General features: G+C 35.4%; 1 protein-coding gene across 1 annotated transcript in view; it reads right to left on the bottom strand.

The window, feature by feature from the left end:
* Positions 1 to 624: 624 nt before the first annotated feature.
* ppp1r12a (protein phosphatase 1, regulatory subunit 12A) overlaps positions 625 to 18240 on the bottom strand; it is a 94388-nt gene continuing 76772 nt past the window's right edge. Inside the window, exons 18-25 of the mRNA XM_073837797.1 lie at positions 16418 to 16545; positions 16086 to 16151; positions 13132 to 13148; positions 12921 to 13047; positions 12726 to 12830; positions 10861 to 10908; positions 9624 to 9674; positions 625 to 2379 (exon numbers count right to left, since the gene is read on the bottom strand). Coding sequence (XP_073693898.1) covers positions 2293 to 2379; positions 9624 to 9674; positions 10861 to 10908; positions 12726 to 12830; positions 12921 to 13047; positions 13132 to 13148; positions 16086 to 16151; positions 16418 to 16545 — 629 coding nt within the window. The 3' untranslated portion in view covers positions 625 to 2292. The remainder of the gene's footprint in view (positions 2380 to 9623; positions 9675 to 10860; positions 10909 to 12725; positions 12831 to 12920; positions 13048 to 13131; positions 13149 to 16085; positions 16152 to 16417; positions 16546 to 18240) is intronic.

The raw sequence follows: 18240 nt of genomic DNA on the forward strand, positions 1-18240 counted from the left end.
ACTGAGAAAATCACCTTTAAATTTCTCCAAATTAAGTACTTAACGCATATTACTAATCAAAAATTACATTTTGATATATTTATAGTAGGAATTTTACAAAAAAATCTTCATGGAACATGATCTTTACTTAATTTCCTAATGATTTTTGGCATAAAAGAAAAATCAATAATTTTGACCCATACAATGTATTTTTGGCTATTGCTACAAATATACCCCAGCGACTTAAGACTGGTTTTGTGGTCCAGGGTCACATATAATGAAATGCAATTTTAACCATTAGATGGCATTAGAAGACCTCTAATGGGCTCATTCAACCCACTGAAAAAGTGTTGTCTCACAGGATTTATACCAGAGCAAGCATGTTATGTCTGTAAAGCGAAACATATGGAGCTGTAATCATAACTGTACAAAAATGATTACAAGTGCTCACTGTTTTATCGCCTCTATAGTGTTTGTTTCTGATGGAAACTGCAGTGATATGAATTTATTGGTACGTATTTCACTTCAGAAGTTCCTTACAGGTATGTTTTCATAATGAGATCAGGTTTTCACATCTAAAAAAGTGTTTGATTCATCAAAGAATGTCAAGAGAGAAAAAAAAAAAAAAAACGACACAAAAGCAGAGAGATTTTTACAATGTACAAGTTTATTTTAATTAACTCTCAGTGGTTGGTAGTCACAGCACAGCTTGCACGGATGAAGCCACACATCTATTTTACAAGATGATGGGAAATTTAAAAAGGAAAAAAACAAAAACAAATTAAAAACCTAAACCAAAGAGGAGACAGCTGACAGTCCAACTACAGCGACATTTTTTTCCGACTACAGTATTTTAAGTAAAAGGCCACTGAAATGCATAAAACGTGTTTCCGATGCATGGACTTCATCTGACGCGGTGGCAAAAGTTCGCTAAACCGGACAGCAAGACTCCTGACATGGCATTGACAGTGCATGTAGACATTGTAAAAAGGACTGGGTTAGCGATATCTAGGATCTTCTTTTTAGTGACAACACCTTGGCTAATACTACAGCTTAAAAAAAAAAAAAAAAAAAAAAAAAGGAAAAGGAAAACAAAAAAAGATAAAAGGAAAAAAAAATGAACAGCACTCTTCCAAAGATACTGAATAAAATGTGTGAAATGTAGTGAAGCAATTATATTATTATCTCACAATTACCGTGAACACTTTTAAAACTGAGAAGAAGAGAGAAAACAAAAACGCACTGAAGACGTGCAGCCGCCCCTCCTCGAAGAGGGCGGCTCTATTGTTATCCAATGACTTTTTCTTGACTATAAAAGAAGAAGGAAATAGTTAAAACACACTTTGTCCTCTGGAGTTGGTATATTTCAATAGTAACAGACAGGGAACCATAAACGCATGCCATGTGCTGGTCTCAAACAATACATACAGGTATATACAACTTCACTCAGTACCTGCTAAAACAACGTGAGGAGTACAAGATATAAACCAACAACTACACTACAAACTCAAAGAAACGAGAGAAAGAAGTCGGGGAGGAGGAAGGAAACCGGGGTGAGCCACAAAAGTGCTGAAAGAGTGAACATTTACTAGTGACGGACTCATTCTTAAAGCATTCATCGAGAAAGAACTGCATATATTGCACATAAGTGAAAGCTTGGATTCCACGAGGTCCACCTAATCGGGGTCCGGAGGAAGTGTGCGGAGCGTGCGCGTGCGCCAACATTGTAGAATGCTGGGAAGTCTTCTGCTGAGAGACAGTGCCTCCGAGGACGAGGCGGGACTTCTAGCGCGATTCGGGATGGGGGTGGATGAGGACAGGAAGAGGAAATGGAAGGGAGAGAGCTGCACATTGCATAACACATCTATACAGGAAGATTTAAAGAGCAAAACAACAACAAAAAAAGAAGGATAGATCACAAAAAGAAAAAAAACAAAAAAAACAAAAAAAAGTGTGGCACAAATAAAATCAGGTGTTCTGTGACAGCCAAGAGAAATTTGATGCAAGTGACGTATGTACAACTAAGGCTTATTGGTTAAATAGTTTTTCGGAGGCTTTCCCCGCCCGCAAAGTGTTCGATGCCATTCTCTCGTCTAACGCTTTTCCTTAGTTCTGTAAACGCAGTGGTTCTGTGTGAGTGGTGAGGTGGGCGGACCGAATGGGCGTTCGGTGGAGCGGAGAAGCGAGGGAAAGCTGGGGACTGAGAAACGGAGGAGGGGGTGGGGAGACGGAGCCTTCTTGTCGCCGTTGTCTCGTATTAATATCTAGATGTGCAATACCGTTACTGCCGGAGGTTTGTGGGGAGGGTCTTTTCTATTTGGAAAGCTTGCTTATGACTCGGATCAGCGCTCCGTTTTCGTCCTTTAGTCTCTGGTTGTCTGCTTTCAAGTCTGGTAGCGTCTGGAAAAGAGAGAGAAGAGGAGAGGGACGGGTTAGATTTGCAGACAAGGATGAGTGCTGTGTTGTTGGTGTGGCTCTAGAAGCTGATGTTTGGTAATTGGCGCGTCCTTCCTTCCTTCTTCCAAACAGCATTTCCTATTCAACACAACCCACACCCCTTTTTACCAACATGGTGATGGTGCTTGATTTGGAATCATAGAAATTACAGTTCTGGGATACTGGAAAAAAAAAAGGCTTGTCAAGGGCTTCTAAAAATGGACAAGAAACAATAATAGCATGATAATGTCTAATCACCGGGCCGGTGACAATTCCCTCCATATTTTTCAGTTTTCTGACGATATTCAATACATATGCGACCCTGGACCACAAAACCAGTCATAAGGGTCAATTTTTCTAAATTGAGATTTATACATCATCTGAAAGCTGAATAAATAAACTATAAATATTTATAAATGAATACAAATATTGAGAAAATCGCCTGGCCAAGTTAAGTTCTTAGCAATGTACTACTGTATTTCCTATCATAACTGCATTTATAATAATTCAATAGTAATTTAGTTCTTCATAGATTTTATTTCATAGATTCAATTTGACATTTGCAGTTGACTTTTATGGACCAATTATATATGTATTTTTAATTTTTATATTTGATACTTTTAACAAATTTGACACTTGTCTGAGAATGTTAAGTTACACACATTTATAGAGTTAAATATATTTAAGCTTTAATATATGTGACCCTGGACCACAAAACCAGTCATAAGGTAAAATTTTACAAAACTGAGATTTATACATCATATGAAAGCTCAATAAATAAACTTATTGATGCATAGTTTGTTAGGATAGGACAATATTTGACCGAGATACATCTATTTGAAAATCAAAATACTGAGAAAATCACCTTTAAATTTGTCCAAATTAGGTTCTTAATGCATTTTACAAATCAAAAATTACATTTTGATATATTCACAGTAGGAATTTTACAAAAAATCTTCATGGAACATGATCTTTACTTAATTTCCTAATGATTTTTGGCATAAAAGAAAAATCAAAAATTTTGACCCATACAATGTATTTTTGGCTATTGCTACAAATATACCCCAGCGACTTAAGACTGGTTTTGTGGTCCAGGGTCACATATTAAAAATCCCATGCATTAAAATAGGGAGACAAAGTCGTCAGTTTTTAAATAAAATGTAAATTTATGTCACATTCACATTTTCTTGATTAAATAAACATTACATACACTACCAGAAAAAATAATTATATTTTATATTTTTATATTAACAATATAAGTCTCATCAAGTTTGTTTTTATTTAAGCATTTTACATTTATTAAAATAATAACTCAGTAACAATTTAAACAATATATTTTATTTGTGAACTTAAGTTAAAAGCTCAGCTATTCTTTTTAATAGTTAACATTTGACTACTTTTGAATTTTTCGGATGGTCAGTTATCAAAAAAACTCCCACAGATCGTGTTTTTGTTTTATTTTGATGTAACAAAGAGGTTATATCTAAGTGTGTGAGTTTTTATTGTTCATCTAGACTGATTCACAAATGCGTAATGCGCAAAAGAGGCAGGGTTAACGCATGAACCAATCACAGCCAATCATAACCAGTCATATTCAATCATTATTATATTCAATAATTTCATGACTTTCCCTTATTCATTCTCAATTACCCCCCAACAAACCCATCACAAGCTTTAGGGTGTCTGTTAAAACTCAACAGGCTCAGCGGAGGCCTCCCGCTGTAACTTTACTAGTTTCTTTAGAAAAACGGTTGATTTATACACTTTTTAATGATGTTTTGTAATATAAGCACTGTTTTATTTTAAAATGGAAATAAGCCAGCGCTTTTGAGTTTGCTGACTCCTCATCACCAGAACCAGCACCATTTTGGTAGAAAAGGGACCATATACCCACACACGCACACAAATCAGCAGGCACACCGCAGTTCAACGGGAAACCGTAGCCATGCACTCTCAGATGGAGGGTAAAGATGAGGACAGCACTCAGGCCAGACGGTCCTCTCTTTCTTTGCACACACAGAGTCCCTTTGTGCGTCCTCCACTGGACAGAATAAATAAAGGGGCTGGAACACAAGAGGGTCTCAAAGTGTCTGTATAAACCACAACACCGAGTGCTATTTGATACCCGAGCCACTTCAGTCTTCAGGTTACAGTTTTGAAGTGGAGATCTGCAGCTGAGATTTCACCCCCTCTGACCGTACACTGCACAAGTCAGGAAAACTACTCCACTAATTGGACTAACTGGAAAATGATTTCTGTAAACGCAACCTCATGTTTACAAAAAACGGAAGCGGCAACTACGTAAAAGGATCAGTTGGGAGAAACTAATAAGCTCATAACCTGATCCAAATCTGTGTGACTTTCTTTCGGTTTCTGAACAACTAAAGGAAGTTAAACAAAAAGACATTATGTGACCCTTCACAGGCCCTAAAATAGAAAGAGAGTCATAAGGACGACTTTTATGGTGCCTTTTTGACTATTATGGAGTTTTACAGTCCCAGTAAGCTTAACGGTACATTGCTAGATAACTCTCACGAAAGTCATACAGGTTTATAACACTATGGGGGCAAGTAAATGATGACAGGGCATTTATTTTTGGGTCAAATATTTCTAAGAAGAACTGTGTGCCAGTGAAAACTTTAGATGTTTTGCAGGAACACAAAGAAACAACTTCCTTGTGATAAACTTGCAGGCTGACACTTACATTTTAACAGTGTAATGATACTTCCCAAGAGAGAGGTTTACAGTTTGTGAGTGCTGCAGTTGTAGACTGGAAAAATGCATTAAAAACAGTCTATAAAAACAGTAAGTTCACAAAACAGAACTGAGTCAAAGAAACAGAACTTAAAAACCTGTGTTTGAGGCCTGTCGGCAAACGGATTACAGCCAAAAAATGTTTCTCATTCTGTATACAATCGGCTAGATTACGCTAGAAAAGCTCCAATGTCATTTAAGCGTTTGCCAGCGACAATCTGTGGATTAAAATGCATGAGTTTCCAGAAGCCATGCAATCCAGATTAGCCTTAGGCAGAGCGTAAATAGTAGTTCAGCTCCAGAATTAAAAAAAAAAAACTGGGACTGTGGGGGAAAAAGAGGTGGTCTCCAAAATTAAAAAAGCAGATTTCACAAAAACCAGTCAAGCACCTCATGCAAGATGCTGGAGTCATCCAAAAGGAACTGCACTTCACAGCAACACATTCAAAAGAAAGGGCCAAAAAAGTTCAAACAAGCTGAAAAAAAAAACAGTACATTTTATTACTAAAAAAAAGAGTTTTAAAAATTGCAGGAACTTGTGATTCATATGAGATGTTTAATGCAAATATACATTTTAGTATTGACATTTGTATAAAAATAAATAAATAAATATTTGATTCTAAATGATAGTAGTTTTATAGATGTCATTTGTAAATGTCATAAAAATCTTGAGAAAAATATTGTAATATAAAGTTGTTTGTAAAATGCTATTTGCCCAAAAATTATTTTACATAGCATTTAAATGACAACATTTTAATACTGATCAAAAATTTCGCAAATACATAATAAAATATACAGTATTACATAGCATTTTTTTTTTTTTAGCAATAACTGTACTGTGTTTAAAAAAAAGAAGCCCCAAAAGCCTCCCCAGGGAGTATAGAGGGAGGCGGAGCATCAGCTCAGACACGGGCTGGCACCTGCCTTTATATGGGCGTGGGCGGAGCTGAATGGAGCATGAGGAGGGGTGTAAAGGGGAGGTGGGGGCGGGTCTACAGGTCTGCGGCGGGCAGGTGGCTGCAGCCCTGCGAGATTTTGGAAAGCACGCGGGCCAGCGCCCTGTTCTCTGCCTGCAAACGCTCGTTATACTGACGCAGAGACTGCACCTGCTTTACCTGAGGAAGATTCTACGAGAGACAGAAATACAGACAGAGAGAAGGGGAAAGAACGATAGAGGAGAAGATGACAGACATCAGACAAAAATAAAGGCAAAAGAGGAATAATGTATCAACGTAAACTATTAAAGAAAGCGACAGATCATGAAAGAAAAAAAATGGAATCACAAAAATAAGAAGGAAAAAACAGACTGTAAAAAAAATGTAAAACCAAAAAATAATAGTTATGAAAACTTTTAGAATTATGGAATTAGATTTATATGCTTAGTATATTAATCACTAGTTTCTGTAAATAATAATTTTTAAAAAGTGCAAATATTGTTTACAGGGCACACTTGGAGTCAAAAAGGAGGGAAAGACTCTAGATCAAATTAATAAATAAATAGACTTTAGAAATGAGGACATCCCAATATGTCCCCAAATTTTTGCCAGGTTTAGCTAAATTATATGGCTATACTGTCTATTGGCCTCAAAGTATAGTTGGATAAACACCCACAAACACACATACACAAACAAATACACAATCTCTTATGAAATGAGGTGATTTCAGCGGAGACCACTATCATACTAAAACGCAGAAAGATTAAAATACGCAAATGCTATAGAAAGGCAAAGGCTATAGAAAATGTCTTACAACACCTCAAAACATAAATCCTGCTAACCTTCTACACACACACACGTTTTTAACATTGAAGTTTTTGTAGCCACCACAAAAATATTTTAGGATACGCATGTTAGAAAAGAGATCTAAAAGAATGTACAATATGGCTGAAATGGTAAACTGGGATTTATCACACTCACTATAAACAGATATAATGAAAAAAAAAATAATAATAATAATAATAATACACACACTTCTATACAGTGCCTTCCACTAATATTGGCACCCCTGGTAAATATGAGCAAAGGTGGATGTGAAAATAAATCTGCATAATTTATCCTTTTGATCTTTTATTCAAAAAATTCTAACCTGTCATTGAAGTAAAACAATGGAACCTAGGGGTGAAATCTCATTATGAAATAAATGTTTTTCTCTAGTTCACGTTGGCCACTATTATTGGCACCCGATTACTGCAACATCGCAGAGTTTTCTTCTACAATGTCTAAATGAGTTTGGAGAACACCTGACAAGAGATCAGAGGCCATTCTTTCAAACAGAATCTCTCTAGATTCTCCAGAATCTCTCTCTTCCCAGCTTCATGTTGGTGCTTCTTCTCTTCAGTTTCTATACAGGGTTCAGGTCAGAGAACTGGAACGGCCATGGTAGAAGCTTCATTCTATGCTCAGTGACACAATTTTGTGTTGATTTTAGGGGTGGAACGGTACATGTATTCGTTTCGAACCGAATCGGTACGGGGGTCACGGTTCGGTGCATGAATTTAAACGGAGAATACACGGTATGAAAATAAAAAAAAACTTACCTGCAAAATAATTAATGTAATGCGGAACTACTGTTAGATACGCGGGTTCTTTAGGGACAGCTAATATTTAGCCCCGCTTTAGCTCTGAAGCTCTGATTGGCGTCGATGCAGCCGAGCTCCGCCTATTTATGCGCTCTATCAGAGCCCGTCTACATTCTCTGGCACTCTGCAATTTTTTGTCAGCTCGACGGTCCATCATTGTGGTCCAGGGATTTCCTGAACTTTGATTTGTCAAGCCCCCATTATTTTGACGCTAATAGAAGAAACAATGCATGGAGACGCATAGGCTTGGAGCTAGAGCGCAGCTGATGGTTGCTTAGAAACGGCAGACGCTTCCGGAGCGCAAGCGCCCGAGCGCTTTGTTGATCAGGAAGAAAGCGAACGGCCCCTTAGATCGCAAGTTTGGGAAAACTTTGCTTTTCCAGTCAGTTACAGTAGTACAGGCGAGAGAGTGGTGGAAAAGACGAGGACTGTGTGTTGCCGTTGTTCAGCGGTTGTTGCTGGGTATGTGAGTGGAAATACATCTAATTGCCTTCTGCATTTTTGTTTTGCTTTTCCCTCCACTGTACCGAAATCATACCGAACCGTGACGTCTGAACCGAGGTACGAACCGAACCGTGACTTCTGTGAACCGTTCCACCCCTAGTTGATTTTGATGTTTGTTTTGGATCATCGTCCTGCTGGAAGATGCAACCATGGCCCATTATAAGATTTCTAACAGAGGCAGTCAGGTTTAGATTTTTTATCTGCTGGTATTTGATGTACAGGACCTCCGGCAGAAAAATAGGTCCACAACATTAAAGAACCAGCAGTATTTTTAACCGTGGCCATGGGTTACTTTTTTTATCCCTGTCTGCACCAAAACCATCTGGAGGGTTAGCTGCCAAAAAGCTCATTTTTAGTTTCATCTGACCATAGAAGCCAGTTCTGTTTGAAGTTCCAATCATGTCTGAAGAGTGAATATGCTGGAGTTTGTTTTTGGGTGAGCCAGGAGGATTTTTTATTGAAACCCTCTGGAACAACATGTGGTGATGTGGGGGGCTGTTTGATCATTTTTTTAGGCTTTCTGACCCCAAGACTCAACAATTCTCCACAATTCTCCAACTGTGATCCTTGTAGAGTCTTTGGCCACTCAAACTCTCTTCCTTATTGTGCATTAGGATAATACAGACACACATCCTCTTCTAGGCTTCTTAGAACTTCTTAATTATTGCCCTGATGGTGGGAATGGGGATTTTCAATGCTTTAGCTCTTTTCTTACAGCAACTTTCTATTTTGTGAATCTCAACAAGCTTGTTTTGCACATCAGAACTACATTCTTTGGTTTTACTACTTGTGATGGATGATTAAGGGAATTTGGCTTTTGTGTTCCTCATATTTATAATCCTGTGGAACAGAAAGTCATGACTGGACAATTTTATACTCCTAGTGTGATAAAAAAATTGTAATAATAATGGGAATACGCTTCAAAGTTATTTTACTTAGACAAATTTTTAGGGGTGCAAATAATTGTGACCAATGTGAACTACAGAAAAACATTTATTTCATAATGAAATATCTCCATTTTCCATCGTTTTACTTCAATGAAAGGTTAGAATTGTGCGTATTTTTCAAATGAAAGACCTAAAGGATAAACAATGCAGATTTATTTTCACAGTCACCTTTGCTCATATTTACTAAGGGTGCCGATATTAGTGGAGGGCACTGTACAAGCCTTAAAGACCAAGCAAAATAGAGGGGAAAAAAGTCTGTTAGAACATGTAATCTATAAGATAGCATACTTAGCCATGTAAACACAAACACATAGATTTAGCCATATAAACATCTACAAAGATGGACCAAAGTTCAGTTAAACACATTAATTTTGAATAAAATGTTTTCATTGATGTTTGTAATGGTAAAAAACACAACAAAGTACCTTCAGTTCCTCCTCCATCTCAGAGATCTTCCTTTCTAAAGCTCTTCTTTCCTGGAGACACACACACAAACACACACACACAGACAAGTTAGCGCACATGGCCATAAAACACACAAACATCTGCATTACTCACAATCACAGCAAACAAAGAAAGAATCGTGGATGCATCAGGTGAACGAATGTCAAAACAGAGAGAAGTGAACAAAGTGAAGAGAACCACACACTGCTTAGTGAAGCAGATCAAGAGCTAGAAATATAGTTCGGTTTATTCATGCTCACACCTAGTCTGAGCACATTAAGCTACTTAATAACTGTGTAATGTCATTAAAGCAATAATTATTTAAAAAATGTTAAATAATATACTGTTTTTATCATTTTACTTGTAAAAAATAGAATATAAATATAGTAACGTGTTTCTGGAAAAAAATGTTTATTTGAAATTAGTAATTTAAAAAGAACAGTATGTGTATATAGGCATGTGCAAGTTGTTTCAACATCAAAACACAGCGTAATGTAAGGAATATTGTAGATTATTATTATGGTACAATGGGGCTAAATGCACACCTTAAGAAAAATGTGTTGTTCACTGTTTAATTGCAGAAAAAATATGTTGTACCCTACTGATGTAAATTAAATAATGGTAAGTTAATGTAACTGTAAAAAAGCAAATTCGAGTTTCAGAATGATTTCCACACACATGCAGATACCACACCGTACTCTACATCTCACATGATAGAGTCACGTTTTCAAGTCTGGAAAGGTGTGATTTAAAGAAAAAGAGTGAAAGATGTATTGTGATTGGCTGATGGGGTTTGGTTGTAACCCCCTGGGGCTGTGAGAGGCACGTGATTCAGCCAGTAGCAGAGCTGTAAACACTTTAAATTCAGGTTAAACGTTACCCAAAGCACCCAGATGAGCTTGAGACCTGCCTGCAACCTTCAGACATAAACCAGTGTGGAACAGTTATCAACCGTTTGGCCGATGGAGGCCAGAATTCAGCATTTATCTGGATCGGCATCATCTCCAAAATCTCATCATTTAAGGTGAGACATGCTGATGTGGGGCTTTATCTATAAAGGATTCTCACTGGATCCCCCAACATTGCATTAGTGTGATGAACACCTGCTCAACTATTGCCATGGCACATTAACTTGGATGGGGAATGATGAGTCGATACATTTAAAAACTCTACATAAATGTTTGTTGAGACAACAAATTAAAGTAACAGTTGTTTTACCCTTTTCTCCATCTCCAGCTGTGACCGATCAGCAAAGCGCTCCTGCCTCTGTAACACAAACAACACGATGGATGAGTTCAGGGAAAGTGCAATCACAAAAGCACTATTCTTTCTTTTTCTGGCCTGGAAATCATTTTGGTTGGATTTTTTTGGATTAATTTGATTAGATCGGAATAATTTATTTAGATGTTTAAATGATTTCTATTATTTTTCTGCCCATCCCAGACTTAAAATTCCTGATATTTCTAGGCTTTCCGTGACTGATGCAACAAGTATTGAAGTGACAGTATAAAATTGAGCATTTAGGGCAATTTAAGTTTAGTTTAGTTTAAGACTCCATTTCTAATCTCTCTTTCCCCAACCGGAAAATCATACTTGAAAACATACTCATATTTCACATTTTCCACGACTGTGGCAACCCAGATACAACACAGCCGTATGAGTATTATAACGCTCACGATTCATTTTAATGTTAAAATAATTGTTGTTGTTGAAGTTTTTAGGCAATGAAAGAAAAAAAATGCTATTTTACTTTAATTTATAATTTAATTTACTTTTTATTTATTTATTTTCCATAAATTTCTAATCTCTCTTTCCCTAGTCGAGAAATCATACTTGAAAATTCAATCATATTTCTAAATTTTTCATGACTGTGGCAACACAGCCATATGAGAGTATTATAACACTCACGATTCATTAACCTTAAATTATTGTTGAAGTTTTTAGACAATCAAAGAATAAAAATTACTATTTTATTTTATTTTATATTATTTCTTTTATTTTTCATTAATTTCTAATCTCTCTTTCCCCAGTCGGGAAATCATTCTTGAAAATTGATTCATATTTCTACGTTTTCCATTGTTGAAGTTTTTAGGTAATCAAAGAAAAAAAAAAAACTATTTTATTTTGTTTTATAATTTATATAATTTTTTATTTTATATACATTTATTTGTTTTTCCATTAATTTCAAATCGCTCTTTCCCTAGTAGGGAAATCATACTTAAAAATTCATTCATATTTCTACATTTTCCATGACGGTGGCAACCCAATCTGATGCAACAAAGCCGTATGAGAGTATTATAACGCGCACAATTAATTTTTAACGTTAAAGAATAAATTGAAGTTTTTAGGCGATCAAAGATTAAAAAAAAAAAAAAATTGTATACTCTGTATTTATTTTAATTTTAATTTTATTTTAACCACCATTCATTGCTAATCTCTCGGATCCCAGAAATCATACTTGAAAATTCACTGATATTTCAACATTTTCCATGACAGTGGCAACCCTGTCTAATTCAACAAAGCAGTGCGAGAGTATTATAATGATCACAAATTAATTTTAACATTAAAGAATGAAATGAAAAAAAAAAAAAAAAAATCCATCAAGCCATTTATTTTATTTCAGTTTTTTTATTTGACTTTATTTTAGTTATTTTATTTTTAGTGTTGTTCTATTTTAGAGTCCATTCACTTCTAAACTCTCTTTTCCCAGCAGGGGAAATCATACTTCAAAATTTCTTTCATAGTCCTGCCTTTTTCATGACAGTAGCAACCCTGTTTTTATTTTGATTTAATTTTAAATGTTATTTTATTTTAGACTCAGGAATTCATACTTAATTCACTCAGATTTTTACCTTTACCATTTTTTCCTTATTCGTGACAGTGGCAACCCTGTCTAATTTAACAAAGCAAATAATAATAATTTTAACATAAAAGAAAGAATTGTTGAAGTTTTTCCCGAATTAATAAACTACAACAAACTACAAATAATTGGTGCCTCTTCAAATGCAGATGACATATGGGCCAACTTTCCTCCGTATATTTCTTATGTTGTGCCAGTAAATGTATTCTGGACAGGAACTCACCTGTGTGGCTTTCTCCAGCTGCAGTTTCAGGTCTGACAGCTCCAGTTCTGTATCACGTAACTGAGCTTTCAACTTCTCATTTTCAGATAAAATCTGCTCATAAAGCTGCAAGCGGAAAGAGCATGTTGGGTAAACACTCAACAGTAAGGAAACCATTATTTAACGGGGCGTAATCATACAGCGCAAAGTTTGTACCTTCTTATAATCAGTGGTGTCGTCTCTTTCGTAGCGGGAATACGGTCGCCGGCTCTCCCCAATGCCTCGGCTACTCAAAGACTCGTAACGGTCAAGGGCGGAAGTGCTAGTAGAGACAGGGTCATTCCTAAAGAGGGAAGAATAAAGGTTACTTATCCATGTGCGTGTCAAAATCTTCATCTTAAGTGACCTGGTGTTTTTGGATACATACCTGGATAGTCTGTCGCTCTGTGGATGTGAACAAAGAGAGAGAGGAAGTTATTACACAATCTGTACCTTCTGTTAATCAATCACATGCTCATAATGCATTTAGTGTGTCTGTTTGCCTAGTGTCTAGACTAGCAGAGCGTCTAGAATGCAGATTATCAATTAGTCTGTGATAGATTGTGACGCTCTCATTCCTGGCTCTGATGGCCTCCTTAATGCTGCTATTTAATGAGAGTCTGCGCGGGTCAGCAATCTATCATTTACCGCTCTACAGTAAAGGACGTGTTTGAAGACATCTGGGTGTAATCCATTTGATTTTGCGCTAATAAGAGTCATGCTTCAAAAGGTTCGGCTTCAACGCGGGTGTCACATTTATCAAGGTGGAAGTAAAAGGACTTTGGTCATCATTCCCCCTCCTCCCATTTTTTTTCCTCAGAGCGCTGAAACCTCTCAGCCCTGCTGGGCTTTTCTTCATGAATTCCTGATCAGCAGCCAAGATTTCTGGGTCTGATCTTATTCCCCAGCCGCTGAGAGCACACACAGGGTATTGGAACGAGTTTGGAATGGCATACTAACCACTATTTGTGGAAGGTAGTAGTATGCAGTATACTGCAGTATACAATGTAATATTCCGTATGTATGGGACTGTTTCAATTGGACAAAACATGCAGTAATCCACTACATAATACTTGATGCGTGTGGCGAATGAACCAGAGCAATGAACTTTAATTACAGGGTAAGTAGTAAAAAAAAAATATATATATATATATATATATATAAAAAAGACTGAACTCAGAGACACCGATTTTCAGCTGATGAAATTTTAGAGTCGCAATTTACACTTAATAATAACAATATATTTACAATTTACATGTATATATTCAGACTTGTAATTTTTTTTCAGTACTTTTTATATTCCTGATTGACATTTCTATATTAAGATTTTTAGCTTTATATTCTGATTTACTTTTTTAAATTCAGACCTACATTTAAATATATATGCCGATTTATAAAAATAAAAATATGCTTTATAATATAATATAATGTAATATAATATATAATAATTTATTTTAATAAATTTAAAATAACATTTTAAAATGGCATTACCAATTTTAAATATACCTGTCTTTGTGTAAAATATTACAAATTATATATAAATTATATATAACAAAACCTTGTTACTTTACTTATTTAGATGTTGGCAAAAAAGTATATATTCATAATTTACATTTATATATTCAGACTTTATATAATTGTTTCCTGTTTGGTGCTTCATAAATTTAATATAATATAATAAATATAATATAATATCATGATGCGTTAATATAAAACCCAACTTAAAATAACATTTTAAAATGGCATCAATCAGATTTTAAAAAATCTTAATATTTTAATATTATATTAAAACAATTATATTAATTTGAAATATATTAAGTTACATGAAATACATACATACACACATATATATTTTTCCCTTAATATATATAGTATAATATACATTAATTATATATATATATATATTAATTTGAAAATATATTTAATTACATGAAAATCTTATTTTATACATTCAAATCAAAAAAATAATATATATTTCCCCCTTTATATTTTAGATATTAAAATAATTATATTAATTTGAAATATATTCAATTACATGAAAAGACCATTTTATATTCATTTAAATCTTATATATTAATATAATAGTTTCATTAGTCTACTGGAAATGCATGAACAAAAAAAAAAAAAAGTTTAGCATTCTTTATAGGTTTTAAAAAAAAAGTTAATCATAAAAAAATGAAGTAAAATAGTATTATATTTAAGCATAAACCAAACCTAAACCAAAATCCTCCCTCAAATGTTCTCATTGCTAGCTAAAGACTGAAAACACCATCCCCGTGAGCCACTATGAAGCCTCAGTATTGAGAAAACGACTGGAGCTCAGAGCCTGGGCTGTGAGAAGCTCTCAGGCAATGACCCGTGCGACTGTGCGGCCCACTTCCTTTAGCTGATTGCCCTGGAAGCATACTGAAGCACTCAGCTTTGTGTCAGAACTTCCTTTTCAATACAGACCAGCACACTAAGAGGAAATATGTGCTATTAAGCTAACAAAAAAAACAGCTGTCTCATAAAGAACCCACAGACCCCATTAGATTTTCTTTCATACTGCGGCTCGCTGAACACTTCTCATTTGGAACCATCCAACCAAAAACTGATCTTTAGCTCTATTCGGCAATATGAGAGCTAAATTTAAACCTGGATGACAGGCTGTAACAAGCGCACTTGAAAAAGTGTTGTAATAGGAGGACGATTTGAGGCGTCAGTTGGTTTTTCTTCCACTTCATATGCGCAAAACGCTTCCTGTTCTTTTTCCACTGACCCAACAGTCAACAACAAAGCAGTGCTACTCTTTGTTCCTTGACCTTCCTGACTCAAACTACATTGTCACTTTTGAATCCCTCATTCACGGTTTTCCGGCCAACTGCGTGTGATCTGCTTCCAGGATCATGTTGACACAGGATATGCAGGATATTTATCTTATCCTCGTTGGACACAGTCACACCAAAAGCAACTCATGTGACTAGCCACGTAGTTTCTTTTATCGCTGGAAGCGTGATTTCTCCAGCCAGGAATTGAGCTCTTAACTATTTCTGTAATAGGTGACAGTCATTGGGCTGTGAATCAGGCTGACTTTCATTTTAAGGATGACTAATGCTGCTGGGACAATTCCAGGAAGTTGAAGAGGGAGGAGGGGGTCAGCAGTCAGCAGACACACCGTAATGTGAGTGAATTGTTTGTCCTGCCAAACATGAAGGAAAGACAACCTGTTCTTTGACTATACAAGGTGAAAAACATAGAGCCGGGCAAATGAAGAACCTCAAATTCTTTAAAAAAAAAAAAAAAACAGTCATAATAAGCAGCTGATACATTTGTGTTTGCACTAGTAGGTGAGATGATGTTCACCTGAGGCTCTCCTTTAGTGCTGCCTTCTTCTGAGTCCGATGGATGCTCTGGTTCGTTCTCGTCGCTCTGTAACATAAAAACATTTTAAATTCCATTATATTCCAAAAGCAAAATAAAACAGGGTCCAAAATTAAGTGGCCAATCACCAAATGCACATAAATGCTTTGGCATGAACATAAAATTGAGTTAATGACCAAACGGCCGGTTCGCTTTCTTCCTGGCCAATCAGTAATCATTAGTAATCTGGAGAGGCGTGCAATAATTGGAAATATTTATAACCAAACTGGAGCCTGATTGTCCATATAAAGAGAGTTTGTGTGAGCGTTTCTTACATCCTGGGTCCAGAAGGACACTCCAGTCGAGCGTCTTTTCTCTCGAGGTCGTCTGCGGTCACGTATAGAGCGTGGCTGAGACTTGTCTTCAGCGTCCCTGTCGTCCTCTCTTTCTTTTCTATCGTACTCTGGTAAGAAAACAGATATGTGGTTGTTTATGAGTACAACTGATCACTATGAATATACAATGCCGTTCAAAAGATTCTCTTATGCTCATCAAAAATACAGAAAAAAAAACCCCAATAATTTTGTGAAATATATTTACAGGTTAAAATAATGGTTTTCTATTTTAATAAATCTTAAAATATAATTTATTCCTGTGATGCAAAGCTGAATTTTCATCACCCATTACTTCAGCCTTAAAGGAACACTCCACTTTTTTGGGAAATAGGCTCGTTCGTTAGGCATCGATCCTGAAGGATCATGTGATACTGAACACTGGGGTAATGATGCTGAAAATTCAGCTTTGCATCACAGGAATAAATGACATTTTAAATATATTCACACTGAAAACAGTTAAACGTTTTAAAAGTTTTTTTTGGGATTTTTGATGAAATACTGAAATACTGATTACTGATCCCTGTGGAAGTGGAAATCCCTGTTTTATTAATGGGAATGATATGGCTCCAGGACTTTGCTAAAAATTCTAGCTGATTTTATGTAATAAAAATAAATCTTAGAAACTGAATTAATGTTAAACAAAAAAATAATCTTTCTGCAATAAAGTCTGTTTTATTCTGAAGGTAAGAGGGTTTAAATGTAAATAATATTTCAAAATCAAATACACTAATGCTAGTTTGGAGTCGGTAAGAATTTTTTTTAAAGAAATTAACACCATTATTCAAAAAGGATGCAATGAATTGATCAAGAGCTCAATTTAAATAAAATTTCTAAATTAAATAAAACACAGTTCTTCTAAACTTTCTTTTCATCAAAGAATCCTAAAAAAAGGTTAAAAATATGGTTTCCACAGAAATATTAACTAGCACTTAAATTGTTTTCAAGTGTGATAAAAAAATGTTTCGTGACCAAATAAACGTGTTTTGATTTAGAGGATCAGTTTTAAAAAGAGAATTTTAAATTTCAATTCAATTCAAGTTTATTTGTATAGCGCTTTTCACGACACAAACCGTTGCAAAGCAGCTGTACAAAAAAATTTAGGTTACTACAATATATTTAGTAATACTGTAAAATCAAATCAAATTCCAAGATTTCAGAAATTCTTTAAGACCTGCACAAAATAAAATGCATGTACTTACAGAATAAACCCATAAAATCTCTAAATAAATTATATATCTCAGATTCTTTTATTTAATTAAACTCGAGCACACATACAAATGAACAAATAAAAATAATATTAGCAAAAAGGCACAGGAGCTAAAATATACACTCTTACACGCATCTACAACAAAATAAAAGCATTAAGTAAACACTGTCATAATTCATCAACTGTAGATCATAAGCTTTTAAGAGCTCTTATAAGTGTTTAAGAAAACAAAACATGTTTCTTATTGTCATGGGTTTCCGCAAATCAACAATGGAAAAAAATCCTTTTATTGAGAAGAGTAAAAGTCAGATACTACATGAACGCAGACTAAAGCTTGGCTTAGTCAGTTTACAACCATACTACAGGAACTCACTGTCTGTATGGAAAGTTCCTGTAGTGCCACCAAGCCTTATCACTCATTTTCCTTCCTGTGCCATATCAGTCGACTCAAAGGGACCATGCACATATTGTATTTCGCACTGTGACCTTTTCTTGACTATTAAGTCAACTTTCACTTGTACTTTACTGCTGTATATTGTCATAAAATAAAAAAGTT

This window comes from Garra rufa, chromosome 4 (assembly GCF_049309525.1).
Source record: "Garra rufa chromosome 4, GarRuf1.0, whole genome shotgun sequence".
In the NCBI taxonomy this organism is placed as follows: domain Eukaryota; kingdom Metazoa; phylum Chordata; class Actinopteri; order Cypriniformes; family Cyprinidae; genus Garra; species Garra rufa.